General features: G+C 38.1%; 1 protein-coding gene across 2 annotated transcripts in view; it reads right to left on the reverse strand.

Moving 5' to 3' along the window:
• CARD11 (caspase recruitment domain family member 11) overlaps positions 1–21913 on the reverse strand; it is a 107693-nt gene that overhangs the window by 37493 nt on the left and 48287 nt on the right. Inside the window, exon 1 of one of the 2 annotated variants that reach the window (XM_040574960.1) lies at positions 7084–7392. The exons of the other annotated variant lie outside the window; for it this stretch is intronic. Coding sequence (XP_040430894.1) covers positions 7084–7096 — 13 coding nt within the window. The 5' untranslated portion in view covers positions 7097–7392. Of the gene's footprint in view, positions 1–7083; positions 7393–21913 lie in introns of those variants that run through there. 2 annotated transcript variants of the gene reach the window in all.

A 21913-nucleotide genomic window follows, 5' to 3' on the forward strand; every position in this document is an offset into this window, starting at 1 on the left:
GCTATGCTTTATGTATTGCTTCATTTCCTTCAGGATCAGTCACAAACCAGAGGTGACAGATATCCTCAGCTCTGAAGCGTGCTGTGCAGGGAGAAGTTTGTTAGCTGTTTTCACTCACCTGATGAAACTACCGTATATGGGATGGTAACGAGAATCAGAGAGGAAGAGGAAAGGAGATATAGAAAACATAAGCGAGGCAAGTCAGACAAAAGCATCAGACTGAACGTAGAGAGGACTTGGGATGTCCTACAAGGACCAAGATAACAGTAACTAACCACCCTCCACCTTTTTGCATGTTCTTCCCTCACAGTTTTGAATGTTCAGATGATCTTTACTGTTCTTATCCCTTTGTACAGAGACTGCACTTAGATATGGGCTGATCACATTAGCTGTTTAATAGGTTTGCATCCAATATTTCTAATACTATCCTGCTAAAATGGCTTTGTATTTATGCACAAATATGTTATAATGATGCAATTGCAACGAGTTTGCATTTTTCCACAACGTAGAAGTTCTAAAAGGTATCAGAGCTTGTCATTAAACTCACAACCTTCAAAAAGTGGCATTCAAATCCTGACCATTTCTGCCTTAAACCTAGCATTTTCCAATTGTTCTTTGCAGGTGAAAAAGTTCATTCCTTCCTGATACTGTATTCTCATACAGCTTCTAAAGTAACTATTGAGCCAGACACTACTCTTCCAGGTGTGCAACCCCAGTTGTTCAGTGATTCAGTGAAGGTGTTACTGTCAATAGCACTTACTCCAGCAAAACTGACTGATATTGCTCTTACTATGGATACGGACAAGTCACAAAAACATCATTCTGTTTTGTAACACTCCATAAGGAAATGCCCAAGTATCATTTTTCCTTCAAACCATTGAATTTCAGATTAAAAAGAAACTGACTCAGTGTTTCCAGCCTTACAGGAAATGTAATACTCCTTCACTTTTTTTTTTTTTTTTTCTAAAAAATAAAGCAGAAGAAAAACACACTCCTTTCTGACCTAAGACAAAAGTTTAAATACATATTTTTTTTCATACTGCATTGATAGCTTTCATGGCTTAAATTGCAAAAATGAGAGAATAAAAGACAGAAGGAAATTAAACCTTCTACAATAAAACATGTTAGTCTTGGATCTTCCTGAAAAATACGTAACTGAAAATACAGGTACTGGAAGGATGCAACATGTCAAAAATATTCAGCCTGTTCAGCCTGGAGAAGAGGAGGCTGAGGGGGGACCTCATCGCAGTCTACAACTTCCTTGCGAGGGGGAGTGGAGAGGCAGGTGACCTGTGCTTCGTTATCACCAGTGATAGGACCCGCGGGAATGGTGTTAAGCTGAGGCAGGGGAAGTTTAGGCTGGACATCAGAAAGAGGTTCTTCACCGAGAGGGTGGTTGCACACTGGAACAGGCTCCCCAGTAAAGTAGTCACTGCACCAAGCCTGTCTGAATTTAAGAAGCGATTGGACTGTGCACTTAGTCACATGGTCTAAACTTTTGGGCAAGACCTGTGCAGTGCCAGGAGTTGGACTTGATGATCCTTATGGGTCCCTTCCAACTCGGGATATTCTATATTCTTAAGCTAATCAATATTGAGACTTATTCTGTCCTGTTTTGGCAGGAACTGTGAAGGGAAACTACCAGAGCAGTAGCAGAGATTATCTTCCCTCCTCCTCCCCCACCCCCCGTCCCTGAGAAAATCAGCTCTGCAATAGTAAAGAAGACAAGAAAGTTTATGAAATTTTGTATTTTCCTTCAGTGCAAGCCATTAGTGAAATTAGTTTGATGATCACACCAACTACTTCATTATAAACTTTATAATAAATTTATAATAAATAATTATATTATATTATATTATTATTATATATATATTATATTATATTATAATATATTAAATAAATAATTTATAAACTTCATTATAAATGTACAGAATGGCAACTATCTTCACAAAAAGCCAAGAAATAGAGATGCACGCAGTAGCTGCTGGATAGACACTGCACCTTGTTCTTGTAAAAGACTGGATGCACCAGTCTTAGCATGGAGATGATCCATGCAAAACTGCCATGGCTTCATTCAACAGACCAGTATGGTTAGTGAATTGTAAACATCCCTGGTAGTTTAACTGAGATGTTAAAAGCCAAAAGCCTCCAACTGATCTTATGTCATATTCTCAGTTGATGATTAAGAAGAAAAGACTCAATCACCAGTTGCACTGCAGTTTGGAAATTAGGTGTATTTGGTGTTAGCTTTAGAAAAAGAATTGAAACAACCTTCGGGTGTTTTCCCAGTTTGCTCAGGATTCAGAATTCATAGAGGAAAAGGGAAGGGAAAAGGGAAGGGAAAATCTTTTGCCTTTTAATAGTGTTTAAAACTTTGGAGGAACTTGATTTTGTGCTCAAATATATTAAATGTGTGTAACAACCTATTAAGCATGCTCACTGATTTCAAGTAGGTAGCTTAGAAATGTTTATACACATACAGAGCCATAAGAAATGAAGTGGAAACAACCTATTAACTGCTACTGACAACCATATATGTCCTGCTTGCATACAGTTTTGTCTGCATTCATATGGAAAAAAAAAAAGGATCTCATTTTAGACAGAGAGCCTACATTAAAGTTTCAGTGCCTCAGTTACAACCTGCTGAAAATTTGCCAGCAGACATCCAGCACTGAGGGGGCTGGTGGGAATCCTTTCACTGATTGCAATGAAGATGTATTCCTTCCCTGAACTACAATGAACAGGGCAGACTTATCAGGCTTGAGCAAACAACAAGTATCTTTGTGTAAGGCCAAACTGGCCTCAGGGACCAGAACAAAAATATCTGTTAATACCACACAGTGCTACTTTATACAGACGGATTCACCGAGGCAACAATTACTAGCAATAATATCACATACACAGCTGTATATACATTTACCCTTTTGACGAAACCAGAATGTTATAGCATTTACTTTGACATTTCTGATAGATTTCCAGTGAGATTTGACAAATTCTTCTTTCCTGTTGAGTTGCTAAACAGATTCACTGAATTAAACAGCATTAGAAAGTAAAGCTCCATCCAGCACTGAAGATAAAATAGGTTTTGTGGGACTAATGTAACAAGAATATTCTCTTCACTACACATTCACTAGTGATAGCAGACAATGCACAACTCATGGTCAGCTTCTGGTGCTATTGGTAATACATTACCCTGAGCTGTGAAAAAAAACTTGTGTTTGCCTTCTGTATAAAAGAGCACAAAGGCCCTACCTGATGGTAAATTTTTAAACACAACCCCCCCCCCCCCCCCAGTACATCAATGAGCATGTGAGAATTCATGATACTCACAAACTAGAGCCCAACTACTTGGCGGAAGAGTATGAAGGAAGAAAGATGCTCAAAATAAAGTTCAGAGAAGACATTTATGTTTAACTAAAGTCAGTGTGCAAACCTTCAGGCAGGGAGCAATCCACCGCTGCCTGCGGCTGGGACAGAGCATGTCTGGGTATATGGCAGATTGTCCATTCTGTCAAATCGCACTTTAAACAGATTAGCACTGTATTCTCCTTTTGCCTGAGAGGAGCAAAAGTGAGAGGGTGATATAGGGAGAGAATACTGACTGAAGAAGTAGAGAGAAAGAGCCTTTTATTACTTGTTGGATGTGTGCCACAGAGACCAATTATATACTTTTGACATCAACCATTATAATTCCAGAGTCCTTGAACAAATCACAAGCAGAAAGGTTACCTTCCTGAAAATGTTCATTGCCATTAAATAACTGACCCTGACTAGAGGGTGAAGGCAGCATTTAAGAGAGAGTCTGGGGAAGAGAGGAGATGGAGAATCTTATTACACATACACCTGAGAAAACCCCATCATTTGTTCTGAAAAGGGAATTGCAGATTCACTGCAGATACTCTATTCTCAGCAAAGCGGACAGCATTCTGAGAATGCAAATCCTACAGACAGCAGTGATAAACAGCCAAAGCAAAAATCATATCTCAATGATACCAGTGGCAAAACTCCACTAAACTTGGTGAGGACTAGGGTTTTACCCTCCAGTTTGAAAGCCACAAGACCTGAACCCATATTCCTTACTGTTTTATGGTTTAGATAACTGTGGGGGTTACTTACAAAGAAAGCTGTCACAGGTCAAATTCCACCATCAGTTACACAACCTTAATGACCACATCTAAGTGAAACTTTTGTATTTCATGAAACATGTGCTTCAGTATCAAAGAGAGTTGAGACACCTGATAAGTGGATAGCTTGTTCTCTATCAATAATATAGACATAATATTGGCAGAAATAAAGATCTTTATATGCTTCATCCTCTGTGAGTAAACATGCCACATAACTCATTAAAAATTTGACTAAGTGACAGTATAAAACTAAATCATTTGGTATACTACATTCAGATTTCTTCGGCATATCCCAGTTATTTGGGATGCATCCTTTTAGAGAAGGTTCAAGTTGTTTTTAATTTTAAGAGGTAAAACTGCAGTCAAATGGTTCTCTTCTCAATCATGCTAAAATTTTATTTTTCTCTTAGTTCAGAGTTAGATATAAATGGAAGTAACTATTTGCGTAAGAACAGGGAGTCCAACATGTGATTCTGAATGTCTGTTCCAGGGGTGCCCCTCCCAATAAAGCAATTTGCTGGGTGGGTGGAAAGATTCCAGGCTCTTTCCAGCTGAAATTTCACTTCTGCCAGGTATATGACTAAAGAAACTAGAAAAAAAATATTTAATTCTAGCTCCACATCCCCTTGAATCTGTCAACCCAATTTTGACAATGCCCATTTAAATTCAACCCACAGCAAACCATGATGATGAGGGACGATGGTAAGAGGGAAGGGAAAAGCGGCAAAATGTTGTCTCAGCCAATTTATTTCTGGGAGATATCAAGGCCTCACGAGAAGAACTAGTACTGGAGACACAGGATACCAAAAACACAAAGCACAAAATCATCATGCAAGTTCTGCAGAATGACTAAAAGGAATACCAGAACGTTTCATGTCACAAGACAAGCTGTAACAGAGTAAGGACTCATATTAAAATTGTACGAATAAAACGAACATCTCTTATTTTATTGTTCTAGGCTTTTGGACTTTTCAGCAGATCCAAAAGACAAAGATATTTTAATGTACCTGCTTCAGTATTCAGAAGAGAATGCTCACAGCTCAAAGGCCACAGTTTGCTAGCTCTGAATCAAAAAGGATATATTATAATTGCAAACATAGTTTAAGCTTCTTTCACTCATAAGGAGATAGACAATTTGAGAGAGCAGGGTAGATTGCTAAGAGAATTCTCTCACATAATAATTCTCTTATTAATTCAGCTGAGTTTAATATGTGATCCTTATTCAGTCCCCAAAAGCCCAAACCAGAACATCCCTAGAAATAAATCTTCAGTCTCAATAGCCCTGCTTAAGAAGGTGAGGCTAAAAAGCTTCATCAAAAAATTTACTACTTTGTCATATCTGGTTCAAAGCTTACAAACATAAATATACAATAATAGCAGATACTACCCTTGGATGCAGTTTTAACCATATCTGATCCTGGCAACTTCTGGTATTTAAAAAATGAGCTGTTTCCAAATCCTTGGAGCAAAGTTACTCCCACTACAGCATTACAGCAGGGAACCTCTCTCTGCCCCTGAGATTTGAAATCCCATGGGATTCAATGGGACATAAACTACCTTAGTGTCAGATCAGAAGTTCTGTATTTAAGAGCTTTACAAAGCTCTTGCTCTGCTCTAGCCTGCATATGCTGTAAAGGAAAGAGGAGCTGAGAAACTGCAAAACTTCCTCCAGTTCCCCTACACGTATGCGGGGAGATGCCAAGGCAGCACAGAGTAAGACCATCTGCTTCAGTGGTTCCTCCCAACATAAATGTAACATCGAGATTAAAACAGATAGAAAAATCTGATGGAGGGTTGGGGTAAAAACTTTGGAAAGAGTGGGATGATATAAAGAGCAGGGATAGAAAAAACAACGTCAGGGAAGGCTGTATTTGTGAGCAGAAAGGAAGCTATGGTGTGTTATAGGTGTTAGAAAATTCTGTTGTGAGAGAGAAGGAAACAGAGACAGGATGACAGTGGTTATTTGTTGTGAATCTCTAAGTACGAGTCTGAGAATTGGAGGGAAGCTGCTTAAGTATAAAAGCCTGCTACTTTGGGATGCATCTCCAAAACTGCAAATATGCAAATCCTGAATATGTACATGAGCAAAGGGGCAGATATAAAAGCAGCATATGTGTACAAGGACAGTCCAGTGGAGAGGCAACACCGTTGTGTGTGCAAAATCAACTTTGCAGGGTTGCAATGTATGCTGTGTGCATGAGAAAGAGGATGGAGCAGGAAGGAGGAGTGCATCTGAGAAGCAACAGGAAAGGGGAACACAAGACAGAGAAGGAAATCACAGAGGGGAAGGAGAGAAAGACTGAGAACATGGGGGAGGATGTACAGTCTGTTGCACAGACAAGAAAAAGAAGGTGGAGGGAAGAGAAAGAAAGGAAGAAGGGGAACATTTGTCACACAAAAAAAATACGCTTGATGAAAAACAGGCATAAGAAGATGGTGAAAAAGATAGTAAGAGATCCACTAGGGTTGAGAAAAGAATAAAGAAAGTGAGAAGAACTAATTAAAAAAAAAAAAGATTTTATTAGTTAATAGAAAGCACAAATCCCCAATGAAAGGATTTTAAAAAAGGGTTAGGGCACAACACACCATGAGTAGAAGCAGAAATTCCCTGGAGACCAGTGCTGACAATCAGTCCTTTCATCTCCCCCTGCTAGGCCTCCATTTCAATCCTCCTTGCCAGTGCACACTTCTTGAAGAAGATGTTTTCACCTCCAGCTACCACCTGTTTACCTCGCTGAAACCTCAGCTCCGTGTACCCGCGCGTGCAGAGTACAGTTAGACCTGCTGAGGGCAAGGAAGGCATGAACGCAATCATTCTCAAAGAAACAGGCTCTTGAAAATGAACACAAAAAAAAAAAAAAAAGAGGTGAAAGGTGAAAGTGGAACTTGTAGTGATTAGAGTCAAACGCCATCCTAGCCAGCAGTGAGGTAGAGCTGATCTGACAGCTGCTTTCCTTACCTTGGGTGCTCATGAGTGACCAGGCTGTCTCGCTGCAGCTGCTGCAGGCTGAGAGTCCCTATGTTGCCTCCATGCAATTGCCACCGTCTCTCCAGGGGTCCTGGAGAGGGTATTTGTGCTCTGCAGCTGTTAAAAAGTAAAGGAAACACAAGGAGTAAAACACCCCCTGACCCCAAAAGTGCTGAAAGTTTAGGGAGAATCAGGAATAAAGGAAGCAAGTGCACTGGTGTCAGAATGAGCAAAGAGCGACACAGAAAGTGAGAAAAAGTGTGTCAGAGGCTGGGAGGGGCGGAGAAGGAAAATGCAAAGATCTGACAGGAAACTAGACTATAAATCTGCTTAGGGTTTAAAAAAAACACATTTCTGCTCCCCAGTGATACAGCCTGTTTGCAAATGAGTCTGCACGCAGGTGACAGCAGAGCCCTGCAGTACCACTGTAAGCAAATACAGAGACACTTCTGCCCCTTCCCCAGGAAGAGCAGTGGGCAGAGCAGGCAGCAGCGCAATCACAAACAACTGGCTCAGGTTGAAAAAGCAGATTGTCTTCACTGCCTCACTTCTAGTTTCCTGGACGTTTAGGGCATGTTTCCCCGGGCAAAAACGGGCATGCTGAATGCCAGCCTTACTGGTGCTGTGCCTCTCAGACCACAAAGCACCAGCCTTTGCTTCTCAGTACACACGCTGGCTAGAAAGCAGGCAGGAAAGAAAAAGAGAAAGGAAGGACTGAACAGAAGAGAGTTTCAAGAAAAACAGTTCCACGCAGAAGTTCTGTGTTTTCCCAAGTTTTCAAAGGGTTTTCAAGAAAACATCTATTTAATTAACAGCTACTATTGCTAAAAGGGTAGTCAAAAAAATTTCATGCAAGTATTAGAATATTTTACAGTTGAATGACACTTAAAAACAATATATTTTCCAAAGGAAGTCTCTGCTGACATAAATAAACTGCAGGATCTTGAATGGCTTTAATGCTGGACTCTGGGCTCAAGGCCACACACGGGCAAATTTAACAACTGGTGGGTCTCACTGAGGACATGTACTGGCTGGGAGGCTTCTCCCACAGTCAAGCCAACAGGAACAAAGCAAGCCAGTCCTGTTTTAGTCCTGGGGGCCAGGACACACCACTGCTGCTAGTAACCTTCCTTCAGTGCTGCTATGTTCTTCAGGGATCCTTAGCCTGCATCACTCGCATGATGCGCCTGCCACTCTTGCTGACTCCTGTTCTGCGATTGCCTATTCGACCTCCAGGGGTAAAACAGGGCACAATAATGCTCTACTCCCAGTCGCTACCTAGGCTTTGCCCTTTGCACTGGATGGATGCACTCAAGTGAAGACTCACTGGAGTCAGCAACAGGAAAGTAATGGAGTGAGAGACAGAGAAAGGAAAAGTAGTTGTTAGACTAAAGGAAAACAATGAATGGAAAGAAAGTACAGTGGAAAAAAACTACCAAATGATATAGCAGCGTCAAAGGATACAGCAGCGACAAAGAAAACAGAATGAAGGAAGTGAGATGATAAACTGAAAAGAAGAAATGTAAGGGAGGCAATATATGGCTCAAAGTGTCATTACAATAACACTCAAAAGTGTTCTTATCAAACTGAAAACCTCAACCCTGTGAAAGCTGGGAGGGAGCAAAATATATTCTAGACAGCAAAATGCGTGGGGCAGCTCTGCTCTAATTCTGCCTTATCATCCTTCTGATTTCATGTGTTTGTAGCCAGACCGATAGGGGCCTAAGTTTAGCCATAAGGATGAAAGGGATTCTGGAAGAGATTCCAGTTCTCTAAATCAAGAACTCAAAGACTGAGGAAGGCAGGAATTTCTCTCTCCCACTGGGCAACAGTGGAACATGCTATCCCTTTAACAATTTTTTTTTTCCATTGAGGACTATACTGTGATGTGCTACTTATATTCTTGTGCAACTTTATCAAAATCCACCTTTAAATAAACATCAAGCTGCATGTGACAAGGTGCAGGAAAGCTTCGTGCTTTGAGCAACCAAAATCTATCCATGTGACAATTGCATGGATGAGGTTCTGCGGTTTTTGACATGACCAGCACAACTAGGGGAAAGCCATGGATACTTTGGAGAAATACTATGAAATATTGCTATACCAATTGTGGCCTACCATTATTCTATCAAAAGACAAGTAAGTTACTTCTGATCCAAGGTTTCGACTGCTTTCATAGAGGAAGCCGATTTGTGCATGCAACAGAGGAACCATTTTCAGCACAAACAGAGAAATTAACTCTGCTGACAAGCAGGCTTTGTGGCTTCACTTCAATTTAAAAAACACAGGTCTTCCACACATAGTTCCTAACCTGAAAATAAAAACTTGACAGAATTCTTGTTAAAACTTACCAAGTCTTGTTACAGGTTTCTCTTCCTGTCCTTGATTTCTTCAGCAAATTGGGTATCAGGCAGTAGACTACAAAAGTGCCCTCCTGAGTAAAGCAGTGTTAGATACCATTTGTTCCTGTTCCTGCTTCTGTTCTGCTTAATGTTGTTGACTACAAACAGCTTTCAAAATGTACAGTAATTGTTTTAAAGATCCCACATTTCCCTGGGCCTAAAGTGAAGCCCTAGAGATGAAGCAATTACCCAGTAAAGCTCGAGCAGCTTAAAGGAGTCTATTACTGAAACTTGAAGAATGTAAAATTCTCCTAATCATAAAGACTTTACTGGTAAACTGAGATTAGTCAAGTAGGATCCAGTTATCAATCATAAAACTACCCATAACTGAGTATGAACTGTCTCTCATAAGAATTTCAAATCTTAATTCCAGTTTTCAGTTTTTTAAAAAATATTCTTTAACTATAAATATATTATGGCTGAGGTTACAGTTCTTTGAAGCTGGTAGACCGAGGTGATATATTTCACACAGTGCAAGTGCAGAAAATAATTATGTCCTGTTAGGCAACTAGAAAATTCAAGAAAATGCTGATGTTCCACCTAAAATACAGGTATATCTAATTCTGCATGATCTGAGCCTTAATGGTAGAACCTGAATAACAAGCATCTTAAGCTTTTTGATGCTGTACCTTCCCTTCCTCCAGGCTTTTACTTTAGTATCCTTGCATAAAAACAGCAACATTTCAAGGTTATCCTATGCCTTCTATTAGTGCCATCAAACAGTGAAGAAGATTTGGCATCTGAGAGGTTCCTCTACATTGTTGCCGGCCTCCAAAGTATTTTGCTCATAGCAACTTTCACATGATAACGTTGTTGTCAGAGCCTGTAGGGAAAGCTTCTCCTTCTGTCTGTGCCACAGGAATTGTGCAAAATGTGTTTATCCAGGGGAAGATTCTCTGCATGCAGCTTGACTTCCTACAGAATGCCTTTTTACTGAGTTGATTCATCAGCACTCAGGAGGGCAGGCCATAACTCAGAAAGAAAGCTGCTGGATATCTTTAAGTAGTTGCAGAATGGAAAGCTAAAAATAAATAAATTTTCAAAAAATCAGCATTTGGAAGCAGAGAAATACTAAACTGTCCAGCTCTTAATCTGCTGTTCTTTTTCTTCTATTCCCTTCATCTCCCAAGAGAGCCATCCCAGCCCATGAGGAGACTGCCCTTGACTCCTTATCAGTGTAATAGTCCTGAAAATCCCCGGGTACCAGAAAAGCATTTTACAAACTAGTGATCTGAGAATTAATATATTGCATTTCTCCTGCATGTCTTAGCTCAGTAGCACCGTATATATTGTTAACACAACCCCTCCAACTCTTTAGAGCAAAGAAACAGAAGTATTAAATATTTTCCACATTTTACATATTTTATATTATCAGCTTTGCTCAACTGTCCTTAGAGACTATCACTCTTACTTAGAGATGCTCATAATTTATCACTTCTCTCTGGAGATCTGACTTCCAGAACAGAAGTATTTCCCTATTCAATTCACCAGCTTGTGGATAAGCAGCTGTTAGTGTTCATCTGCCTTTTCTAGACATTAACATCAAAAATGCCCCTTGATCTTAAAAAGCGACACACAGCAGGGTTCCTTTAGCACCTTTGGGGTAATGGTTTAAATCCAGTAGGGAAATGCTCCCATCGATAGGTTTATGATACACATTTAAACAGTGTTTCAATTGCCTGAACTATGAAATAAGATGACAGCCAAACATATATCAGTGGGAAACAGACAGTATAAAATTCTCTCTTCATTTGACAGTGTTGGGGCTTACATATTTTTGCACAAAATGTTCTGTCTCTGTCGACTTTGACAATTTATCTGTCTGTGTAAGCTGTGAGCATATTCGCTCTCCTTTTTATGACAAAGTTAGGTTCAAATCTATTGCATGAGTTGGGTTGACATCCCACAGCACAGCAGACAGTGCCTTGCCGAAAGATCTGCCCTCTGCTGAAGCAAAGAAGTCAGACCTATTCTGCTACTTCTTGGGGCCAAATGGAAAAAAGCTCCAGGCTCTGTGACACTTCTTCCAGAAAAGGCAGAGTTAATTTCGTGATTCCTCCAACCGTTTCCTTTTCATTACACATAAATTATTCATCACAACTGGGTATGAGCTCAGGTCCTTATGCTGTTCCTTATGCTTTTAATTATATATCCATAGTGCTTAAAATCCAAGAAACTTTAAACTTTCCAGACAAATACTTAAGTTTCACAGCAACCAATGAGTTAGACATTGATATCCATACTCAATAGATGATGAAACTAAATTTTGGGGAGATATAAGAAAAGAATATTTCCTACCTCTTAGAAGTCATAAAAGTGTTTTTTTTTTTTTTTTTTTTTGCATAGTTTATTAAAAAAAAAAAGGACTATTTTATAAAATCTGGCAAAAGTTAGAAACCCAAGGCAAGCACTTATAAATTAACATTTCCTATGAAGAGGAAAAGGAGGGCATCTACTCAATATTATTGAAAAAAAATGAACAGAGTTCAGATCATTTTCCCTGGAAAATAGGCTGGAAAAATAATTTTAGTTCATCAAATTTTATTTAAAATATATTTTTAAATAATCACTTTCATACCTCATCTTTTGCTTAAAACACAAGGTCATCTTTCCCCACTTATAAAATAACAGCATTATCAATATGTATTATGAGGATTAGACTGTGAAGGACTTAACATATCTGGAACCTGAAGGATAATCTATCAAACCTGAAAGTTAGGAGAAATAAGGAGAGGCAAGTTACTTATTCTTGCTTGTTTGTTTTAAATTAGAAGGTTTCTTGTCTTATTTATAGGTCAACATTTATTCTAATTAAAGAAGTATGCATATTTTTTAATAGAGACAAATTGAAAACAACTACAGTTTTAATGTTTTTACATTTTCCCCCTCTTTATTCTGTACAGCTTCCATAAAAGGTCAGAAGGAGGAAAACTGAGTGCTGTGCTCAAAGTGACAATTTGCCTCACAGAAAAAAAAATAGGATTAATTAAAAATGTAAGTGATGCAATGTCTAAAACAATAATTGCATATTAATCCATATAGTTTGAGTGGTAAGGGGACATTTTCCATAGTTTGAATGTCCAGTGATTGCAGCACAGACCTGAAAGTTAAAGACTTCTTAGTTTTTATTACAGGTCTTATATAGACATCTTCTGTGGCTCCCATAATCTAAGTGTGCTTCAATTTCCTCATCTGTTAAGAGAACCATGAAAAGACTTGAACTTGAAACTGTTATATGAATGAGATGTGCCAAAACCAGAACTTGGAACGCCATGTGAGCATATGATAAGTAACTGTTATAAAAACAAGAATGACTATATTGAGTCTACCAAAGATTCACCTCTGCCAGAAAACGAAAACTGTATCTTCCCCAAAGTGGAAGTTGAACCCATCCTTAAGGAAACACACCTACTCTCCTGCAAAGAAACCACTGCAGGAACATGAGCTGGCTCATTATGGAGGAGACACAGAGAAGATTACGAAACAGAAATTTGCCAAAAGCAGCTTGGGTTGGGTCAGTAGTTTGATAGAAAAGTTATCAGATACCAGAGGTCAGAATGAGATATTCACATGTTATTTCTCCTTATTGTTTGTTTTAAAACAGATCAAGATTTAGCCAGCCATATACGCATGGATATTCTGCCTAAACAGCAATAACCACTTGCAAAAGCAGACGTTTCAGAGGCAGGTTGTAAAGACATAATATGCTCCAAGCAGGAGATGCCTACTGAAAGAGGAGAAGGGTAGCATTGGAAAAAATAGTAGAAACAGTAGGGAGTGGAGAATTCTTGTGCTTTTTAACACCTTGTTAGACTAAACTGCCCTTCACTGCTTGCAGCACTGCCCTGAGCTTTTAAAAATCTTGGTGTTATACTTGATCAGTATGTCTGATCCCTCTATGACTTGTTACTTATAAAATTATTTTTTCATCATTGACTGTATTTGTTCTTCCAAACACTCAAGTTCATCTCCCTTTTAACTGTGTAGCTTCCAAGGGAAGGAGGCTAAGCATGCTTGTAGAAGAGCTCTTAAACTATGTATAAATAGTACTCATATATCACTGAAGATTTTACATATGTGAGATTAAACATAGCCATAAAACTATATGACTGCTATTTATTGAACCATAAATGAATACCTGGTTTTGAATTTTTTACACTTCTCTTCGAAACAATGGTACAGACTTCTGAAAGCTATGCCTTCTCACTGCACGACAACTCGGTGTTAGAATATTAAATAATTTTACATCTATATATAGGACTTCCATTTCACTCCATTCCAATACTCATAACCCACACAAATTACAGGCCATAAACTTTGTAATAAACAGTAATTCACTTGTCATTCATAGAGTTATTTCTGATTCATCTGATGTAATAGAATGCAGATATCACATATCAAAATAAGTAATGGAAATGAAACAGCTTTAAGCATATGTAGACTGAGTCCAGCTTTTTGTCTATACATCCAAATTGTAGATCTTGTTAGAGACGATCGTAATAATTTCTTAAATTTATTACGTTATTAGCTAATGATCTTTAACAAAATTCAACTCTGATTTTGAGACATACTCATTACCTGATTCAATAATGAAAAACACAAAGACTGCTGTGCTTACTGACCCACATTCACTCAGAGAAGTATGCCTACACTACATTTTCCATGTAGGAGGGAAATAGCACAGAGATGGACACATTCCCTTCATTTAAGAGTTTAACTTGAAAAAATACATTTGTCTTAAATTTACAGCACCGCTCTTCAAGAGTCTAAAAAGTTTTGGATAAAACAAAGAAACTGTAGTGTCTATTTCTGAAAAGACATCAAATTATGCATTTATCCTCTTATAGCTCACTAAAATATAAAGAAGTGCTCAGAAACTTTTAGGCTTAAACTTCCAGTGAGTAAAAACAATGCATTTTAAAAAACTGCAGTGACTCCAAAATTGGACTTTTGGTGAGAAGCAGCAGCAATGATCTTAAGAGTATTGACAGAAAGAAGGAGCTCCCATTTTACATTAAGCTTCAGGGAATTATATATTCCCCTTGCAACTGCTGCATCAAATTCTTATCCTTACATGACGAAACAAACTATACTGTATGTTATAACCATTGATCTATTGAGCTCTTTCTTTACTCCAGTATAATTGAGGAATTTAACTGTTACTCACACTAATCCTGAGATTTATCCACTGTGAAATAGTTCTTTCTCAGAACATATCACCATCGTCTTTTACTAATTACATACCCATTGTTAGAGAGTTGCTTTTTTTCCCTTCTGAATAGAAGCCATGCACATGTTATACTGCAGGTTATTGTATCATGAAAAATGAATGTGTGTGGTGAGAGTATATTTTCTATGCACTCTATTTAACAGATCACTAACAGGTGATTCATGTTTTACTTAGCCTCATCCACTCAAATAAGGCAGAAAACCACCTTCAAGAAGAATGGTTAGTAATCCACTTCTAGGTGTGTTATCTTCCCAAGGAAATAGCCAAGTGTTTGAACCATATTATGGTTTGGGTCTTGAGAGACCAAAAAAATCATGCTAGGTGGTCATGGAGGATGAGACTTAAGGTACTCTGAAAACTATTAGTCTTATACTAATATATTAGGGAACTGGATTCCTAGCAAGAGTTCTGAAATCTGTGTCCTATTTTGTTCTTACAGAGCCCAGCTCTGGTAACTGTTAGATGCAAGACACTCGTAAGATGTACGAAGAAAGACTGGAAAGAGAATCTAATTTTTCTCTGGTTTTTAGTTTTAGAAATTGTCTTTTTATATCAAAATTGATTTCAGTAACAGTACACTCTTAATCACATATTATTTCTAATATGGGAAAGAATTCAAAAGTATATTTAAAGGAAAAACAGGTGGTTGCCTGAGACAATTTAACTGAACTGGTTTTATGCACATGATTAGGGGTTTGAGTCCAGCAGAATACAAATGTCTGAGGGTGCATCTTAAGGAAGCACAATGTGACAGAAAAACAAGAAGTCCTCTCCTGGCTTTTTGACCATGTGCAGGCAAGATGAGTAGGAAGAGTGAAATGTGAAGGAAACAAAAAGGCTTGCATTTCTAGCAGGCTGGAAACCATTACATTAATGCTATATTTAGTTTTGCCTGCCAGAGATGCGAATGAGACAGATGGCAGAACTGTGACCAGCTTTTGAAACTGAAACAAACTACTACACAAACCCCATACAGGCATCAGGAGATGCCCTCTCACGGGATCCCTGAAACAAAGTGTCTTAGTATATGGCTGCATCTGAGTTTAGCTTTGTCCAGCAAGACATTTCTGATCATCTCCTTCAATGTGTGACTGGACTTCTTGAACATTTGTAATTTAAAATTGCTACTCACTGGAAGACTACTGCATAGTTTTAAAAGTCGCATTTTTACTGTCAAGTGTGCTATGGTACAAGTAAAATTAACTTTTACGGAATTATAGAATCAGAGAATCACAGAGTAACCTGAGTTGGAAGACACCCACAAGGATCATTGAGTACAACTTTGATAAATAAGATCCTTCTAAAACAGTGAGCATACATAAAATATTCCTTGCACAGAGAATTAACCAAAATGTGACAGTAACAAAGAGGAAAACTGCAATTTTCTAGAATTTAATGTAGGATCTGAAAGAGGGTTCAGCTTTTCCACCGGGGTATAATCTCATTTATTTTTTAAAATAGAAGGTCAAGAAAATACTTCACATTTGAACAAAGTCTATGTATGCAAATACAAGCAAACTAGGTAATAACATACAAAACAGGATTTGGAGCAAAAAGAGGCATAGTGAAGATAGGTACATAAATTAAGTTTCAGAAAATTTAACTCTTTGTGTAGACCAATGAAAAAGATATTAATGGCCAGCAAATGAAGATCTGCTGGCCAGAAGCTATAGCTCTCTATACTTCTATATAGACGAGGAAGCAAAAAAATAAAGTAATGCAAAAGGAAAGGTATTAAAGCTGTCTTGAAACTATTTCATACATAAAGAATATTGTTCTGATCCAGAAACTACAGCAGTCATTGGCCTAAGACCTGCATAAGAAATACTCTGGTATTTGAAGGCTTCAGAGAGGAGAAAAGAGAGAAAATATGACCGCAAGGAAGAAGAGAAAGCTCTGAATACAGAATCTGCAGGAAGTCAAAAAAATAATTCATGAATATTGCATTTGAGATGATGAAAGGGCAGAATGCAAAACCAAATCTTGGACACAAAGCACTGGTGTAAAGGGCTGCTGAGCAGGCGTAAAAGGACCAGTAATGATGAAACTGAAAATATGTATACAGTCAGGTAGATTTTGTACTGATTTCTTGAAACAGGCAAGGCATTAGCTTACATTTCTAAAGAAAATGGTAGTGTTTGCTTTCAGTAAGACTAAGAAATAGACATTTGCTATAAATAGTACTGTGCATTTTTATGAGTCCTTCATCTAAGGATCTCTATACCTAAGTGTCATACAACATAGGAAGTTGGAAGACAGACAACGCCTAATTTCATAAGTGGATGAAGTGAGACACAGAAATTAAGGGAACCAAATTCAGAAGGCTGGAAGAAAATAAAGTGTTTGAGCACTCTAGAACAAATTTTATTTTATTTATTTTATTTATTTATTTATTTTGTGAATTCTGAGCAATTTGCCCAACATGAACAGGAAACCATGAAAGCAATACAGGAATCATGAATTCTGATGCACAGCTTCTTTTCAACGCATGAAATATACCAATCCTCATTTGCACTATGTATCTTTAAGCCAGATATCTTACAGATATATTTAATACCCTAATTTATGTAACTAAATAAACATTTACAGATTTCTATCTAAAAAAGCTATATGGTAATAGCAGTTAGTGCTGACGTAGACCAGATTAAGGTAGAATTAGCGATCAGAGTAGGTAGTAATGAATGGATGCCACAAGTAAGTTGAACTATCAGAGTCAACAAATGTACCTTTATGAGACCTCTTGCCCTAGGGAAAAATGATGAAATGGAGGAGATCTTTATGGAATCATTAAGATTCATCAGGATCTTTTCATTAAGTAAACTAAAAAATAAAAATATATTGCGTCTTAGATTCCCAGGGATATCCATTGGAGTGATGTAAGCTACATGGCACCATTGTCAAATTCAACAATACCTAAAGTATGGGCTATCTTTAGTGGACAACCTTTTATCAATATGGGAAACCATTGTGGGTGCCCAACGTATTAGAAAGAAAACAAATATGATAGTAAGTACACAAAGGACTAGTAAAGTAAATAAAGTCAATAAAGATGAATTAGCAAGAAAGAAAAAGTGAAAAGAAAGATTACAATGATGATATAATGCTTCCAGCAGAGGCTTTCACTTTGCTGAGCCTAGTCAAAAGTGACGGCCTTGGCTGGAAGCTAAAACTCAAGTGTTCCAAGGAATGGAGAAGGGGAGCTCACTTTTATTTTTTGCTGGGTTGAAAAGTGTCACTTTTCATTTTGCTTTTATAGTTGCTGGAGACCATTACTGCTCACCCCATATTGGCTTTCTCTGCCCTGGAGAAAGTAAATGACATCTGAGAATGCAATAACTGTGTGGTTTATCGGCCCATTACACGGTATCCTACGAAACTACTGCAGGCTTATCTGTAACATTTTAGCTTTACATCAGCTGGATGAATCCGTGTACCAGGGACAGATACTTTTGTTTGTATGAATTTCAACAATTTTACAATAGAGAAGCAGGGACACAATGTCTACTATTGCAAGTCTAGAGGAAACTGTGATCATCACAGGAAACTTCACAGGAACTCTGCATCCTTGAAGAGAGGAGGGATGACAGGGAGAAGCATCAGGATGTATTGTGGAGTGTGTACATGGTATAGACGCTAGACAAATCTTTTTCTGGGATGAGGCATACACGTACTGCTTAACAGTTCAGAATGTCTCTGTGTGCTGTGGGGGGTGAAGATAATGCAGTAAGGAAGGATTCTTTCCGGCATGACTCCGAGAGGAGAGAAAGGGGCACTACAAAGGCAAACTCCATCTTTTTGATTACAGAACTTAGATTAACCCACTGAGATTTTTGATGGAGAAGATGCCTTTGGGTATGTCAGCCATTCTCTTTTTCTTTTTTTTTTCTAATGAATACCCAGCACTCCTTTGGAAGGGAGGAGGAAGCACCCAGCTATGCTGCTGGAACAGTCAGAAGCAAAGGGTAATTAATTCTGTCATAGTGCAACAGGGAGCAAGGGAAAATAAGGATACGTATTGTCTGTAGTTCACTGACTGGATGATACCAGGGTTGTAAAGTCAAAGATTATAGGATCGATGCATGAACGCAACCTGCTGCTCTGTAGCTGTCTGTAACTGAGGTAGCTGGCAATTGTCCCTAATAGCACACTACTATAATTGAGGAAAAACAGCCTTAAAACAAGATACAGTATTCTATATCTTGATTCTGCAGACTCACGTTGGTTCTTAACCTTCCATACTGTAAACAGTCCTATTGAAGTATGAGCGCATAAAATTAAGGTTGTCAGTAAGTCTCTGCAAGATCAGCATCAAGATTTGTATTTTAAATCCCATGTTACTCCATGAAGGTGGCTTCATGAAGCAGACATTAGAATAAAATAGCTTGCAAAGTATATTCCCAGAATTCTATGATCTTAGAGCATATACAAGCTGGTCTATTCATTAATATTGCTGCTATTCCCCAGTCATCAGAGATTAACATGATTGCAGCAGCAAAGGGCTGCAAATACTATTGAGAAGTAAAACGTTTACATATATATAAATCCAGACCAAATTTGATTGCCTTTGTGTTGCATCTCCATACTTACATCGATATATCTGACATCATAAAGTGGTAAAAAGAAGACGCAAATTCTCTGGGTTATTTCCAATGTTGAATATACCAATAGTGTGAAACAGTAAGATAAAAGCAGGAGAGAAAGAAGGAACAAGAACATGCATTATAAATAGCTGTGCAGATCCAGCATTTCATCCAGTCCAGGGGAAGACATTTATTATCGATGCAAAAACAGATGCATAGAAAAGGTGAGGGTTTAGGTTTTTTGTTTTATTTATTTATTTATTTATTTTTCCACAAGAAAGGGAAAAATAGGTCCTTTCCATGGTGCACTTATATGAGTGTTTTCACTGCCTGAAATGAACTATCAATCCCCTCCCCCCAATATCTTCCCTTACCTCCACATGGATGCAGAGCAGGTCATTTCATACATTAGCTTTTTATTCAGATAGCTACGTCAGATAGAACGTTTTTAGAGTTGACAAACCCATAAGTTAGCACAGTCAAAACTAAAAGTGAACTTTCAGGCTCTGGATGAATTGAAAGATGGATTATACTCTGTTCATTTCTTTTTCTTTTTTTTTTCCTCCCTTCTCTCCAACTACGCCACTCTTTCTCCTTGTTCTTCATGAAAAGAGGTGATTCCATACTTTAGTTCTTGCGCAAAATTATATGAAAGAGATTTGGGATTATTTAAGCTAACTTTGCCTCCAAAACTAGGTCCTTGTTTCCCAATGCTGACCTAAAAGAGCAGGCAATGATCTGAAAAGAGGAAATCAGAGGGTGTATACAGTTTGCAGTTTCAAAGTTCTTTCCGTATATGCCCAGTCTCTTGTACTGTGTGCTCTCTCTGTGTAGTCTTCCCCAGAACCAGCAGTAGAATTGCTTCATGTGTCTTGGTATTACTTGCTTCTTTCTGCCATCTGCACGTGTCACTGATTACTGAGTGTCACAGTGTTGGCTAGAAGGGCTAGCAGCAGCTCTCCTTTCCTAAGCAAAATACTTGCATAAATCCCCAGCACAAGGCCCTCAGCTCTTACACTGATGTGCCAGTTCTACCAACCAGCATGAATGGAAACAAAAAGCCCAGATTGCAAAGTCTGTGACTGCCGCTGTTTCCATACCACAAGCAAAATAAAGCAAATAGCACCTCTCTCGCCCTCTTCCCCCCAGCGTGGTCACTTCCCACTGTACCAAATGGGTGTGACAGATGTACTGTGGTCTGCTGTTTCAAAAACTTCATTACTTTTACAAAATATCTTGCAGCACATTTACCAATGCACTGTGAAGTGCTATAAATAATTAAAACTAAACCATTCGTGTCAGAAATAAATGAACAAAGCCCATTTTGCAATGCAGCATCCCTGATTTATTTTTATAGCATTCATTTAGAGCATTTGTTAATTCACAAAACCCAGCAGCCCACACAGAGTGGGTCTCCACAACGTTAGTGAGGTTGTGTCTTCTCTTTAGGCTCATAAAAAAACAGATCTCTTTGGGTCAATAAAAGACCATACAGAATACACAAAATTAACAACCAACTGCTTCTTGGTTTCACATTCTGTGTTTTCCAAGTGTATGCTATTCTGTGTGCCTCTTTTTAAGAACCTTATCTGCATTTTGAATTTGCATAGGGGTACAAAATATGCAGAATCACATTCTAATCAGAAATAATTTTAAATACAGATATGGCTAATATCTACACCTTGAGAGACTGATATTATCCTAGCCGCTCTCTGACTTTCAGTATGCTTGTTTTGAGCATCATAAATAACACTGCTTCTTTTTAAAGGTTCAGTTTCACAGGGTGATGATTTCTTTTGGGGGTATAGGTTATGATAGTAGTGATCAGGCATTCTTCCATTATTGTTGTTGCTATTGTCGTTATCTGTGTCACTGTTATATTTCACAAGACAGCTGGTATCAAACATAGGAGAGGATAAATAAGCATATTGTCTCAGAACTACTGTTTGTAATATAAAGTCATACTGTCAGAAAACTACTGCTTTCTTACTCCATCTCATTTTTAAGAAAACATATTCTGTGTTGAAGCACATGCAAACCTATAGCCAAATTCTTACATTAAACAGCAAAACAGTTCCTCAAAATTAATAAAATCATAATGAGGTTAAAAACAGTGTTTAAAACTGTTCTAGAACAAATATACAGGCACCTATAGCAAAATAAAATCCTGGAATAACCTTGGACCTTCCCAACCCCATTCATTTCATTGCAAAGCTAGGTTTGTCTTTACAGCTCAGCCTCTGACAGCAATGACTCCTGTAACAGCAAGAGCCTATCGGTGTTTCTTTACTGGACAAATGCCCAAGAAATTTGGAAAGCGCAGACATATGTGAGAATCATGAGAAAGCGTAATGATCATCTCTCTTAAGTGTCTTTTTTTATTATTCTACCAAAAAAATTCAAACTCTCTGCATGTACTTTTAATACTCTTGACTAAATTAATTCATACTATCCCAATATTAATTATCCTACATTTTTGCAGCTACTGCAGAGTTATATTTGGTAAAATTTCTTGGGTTTATTGATTGTGTGTCAATATTTTAATTGCAAACAGTTTCAGAGATGGAATATTTTAAATCTTTCCTAAGATTTCTGTGAGCTTCTCTGGG

This window comes from Cygnus olor, chromosome 15 (assembly GCF_009769625.2).
Source record: "Cygnus olor isolate bCygOlo1 chromosome 15, bCygOlo1.pri.v2, whole genome shotgun sequence".
In the NCBI taxonomy this organism is placed as follows: domain Eukaryota; kingdom Metazoa; phylum Chordata; class Aves; order Anseriformes; family Anatidae; genus Cygnus; species Cygnus olor.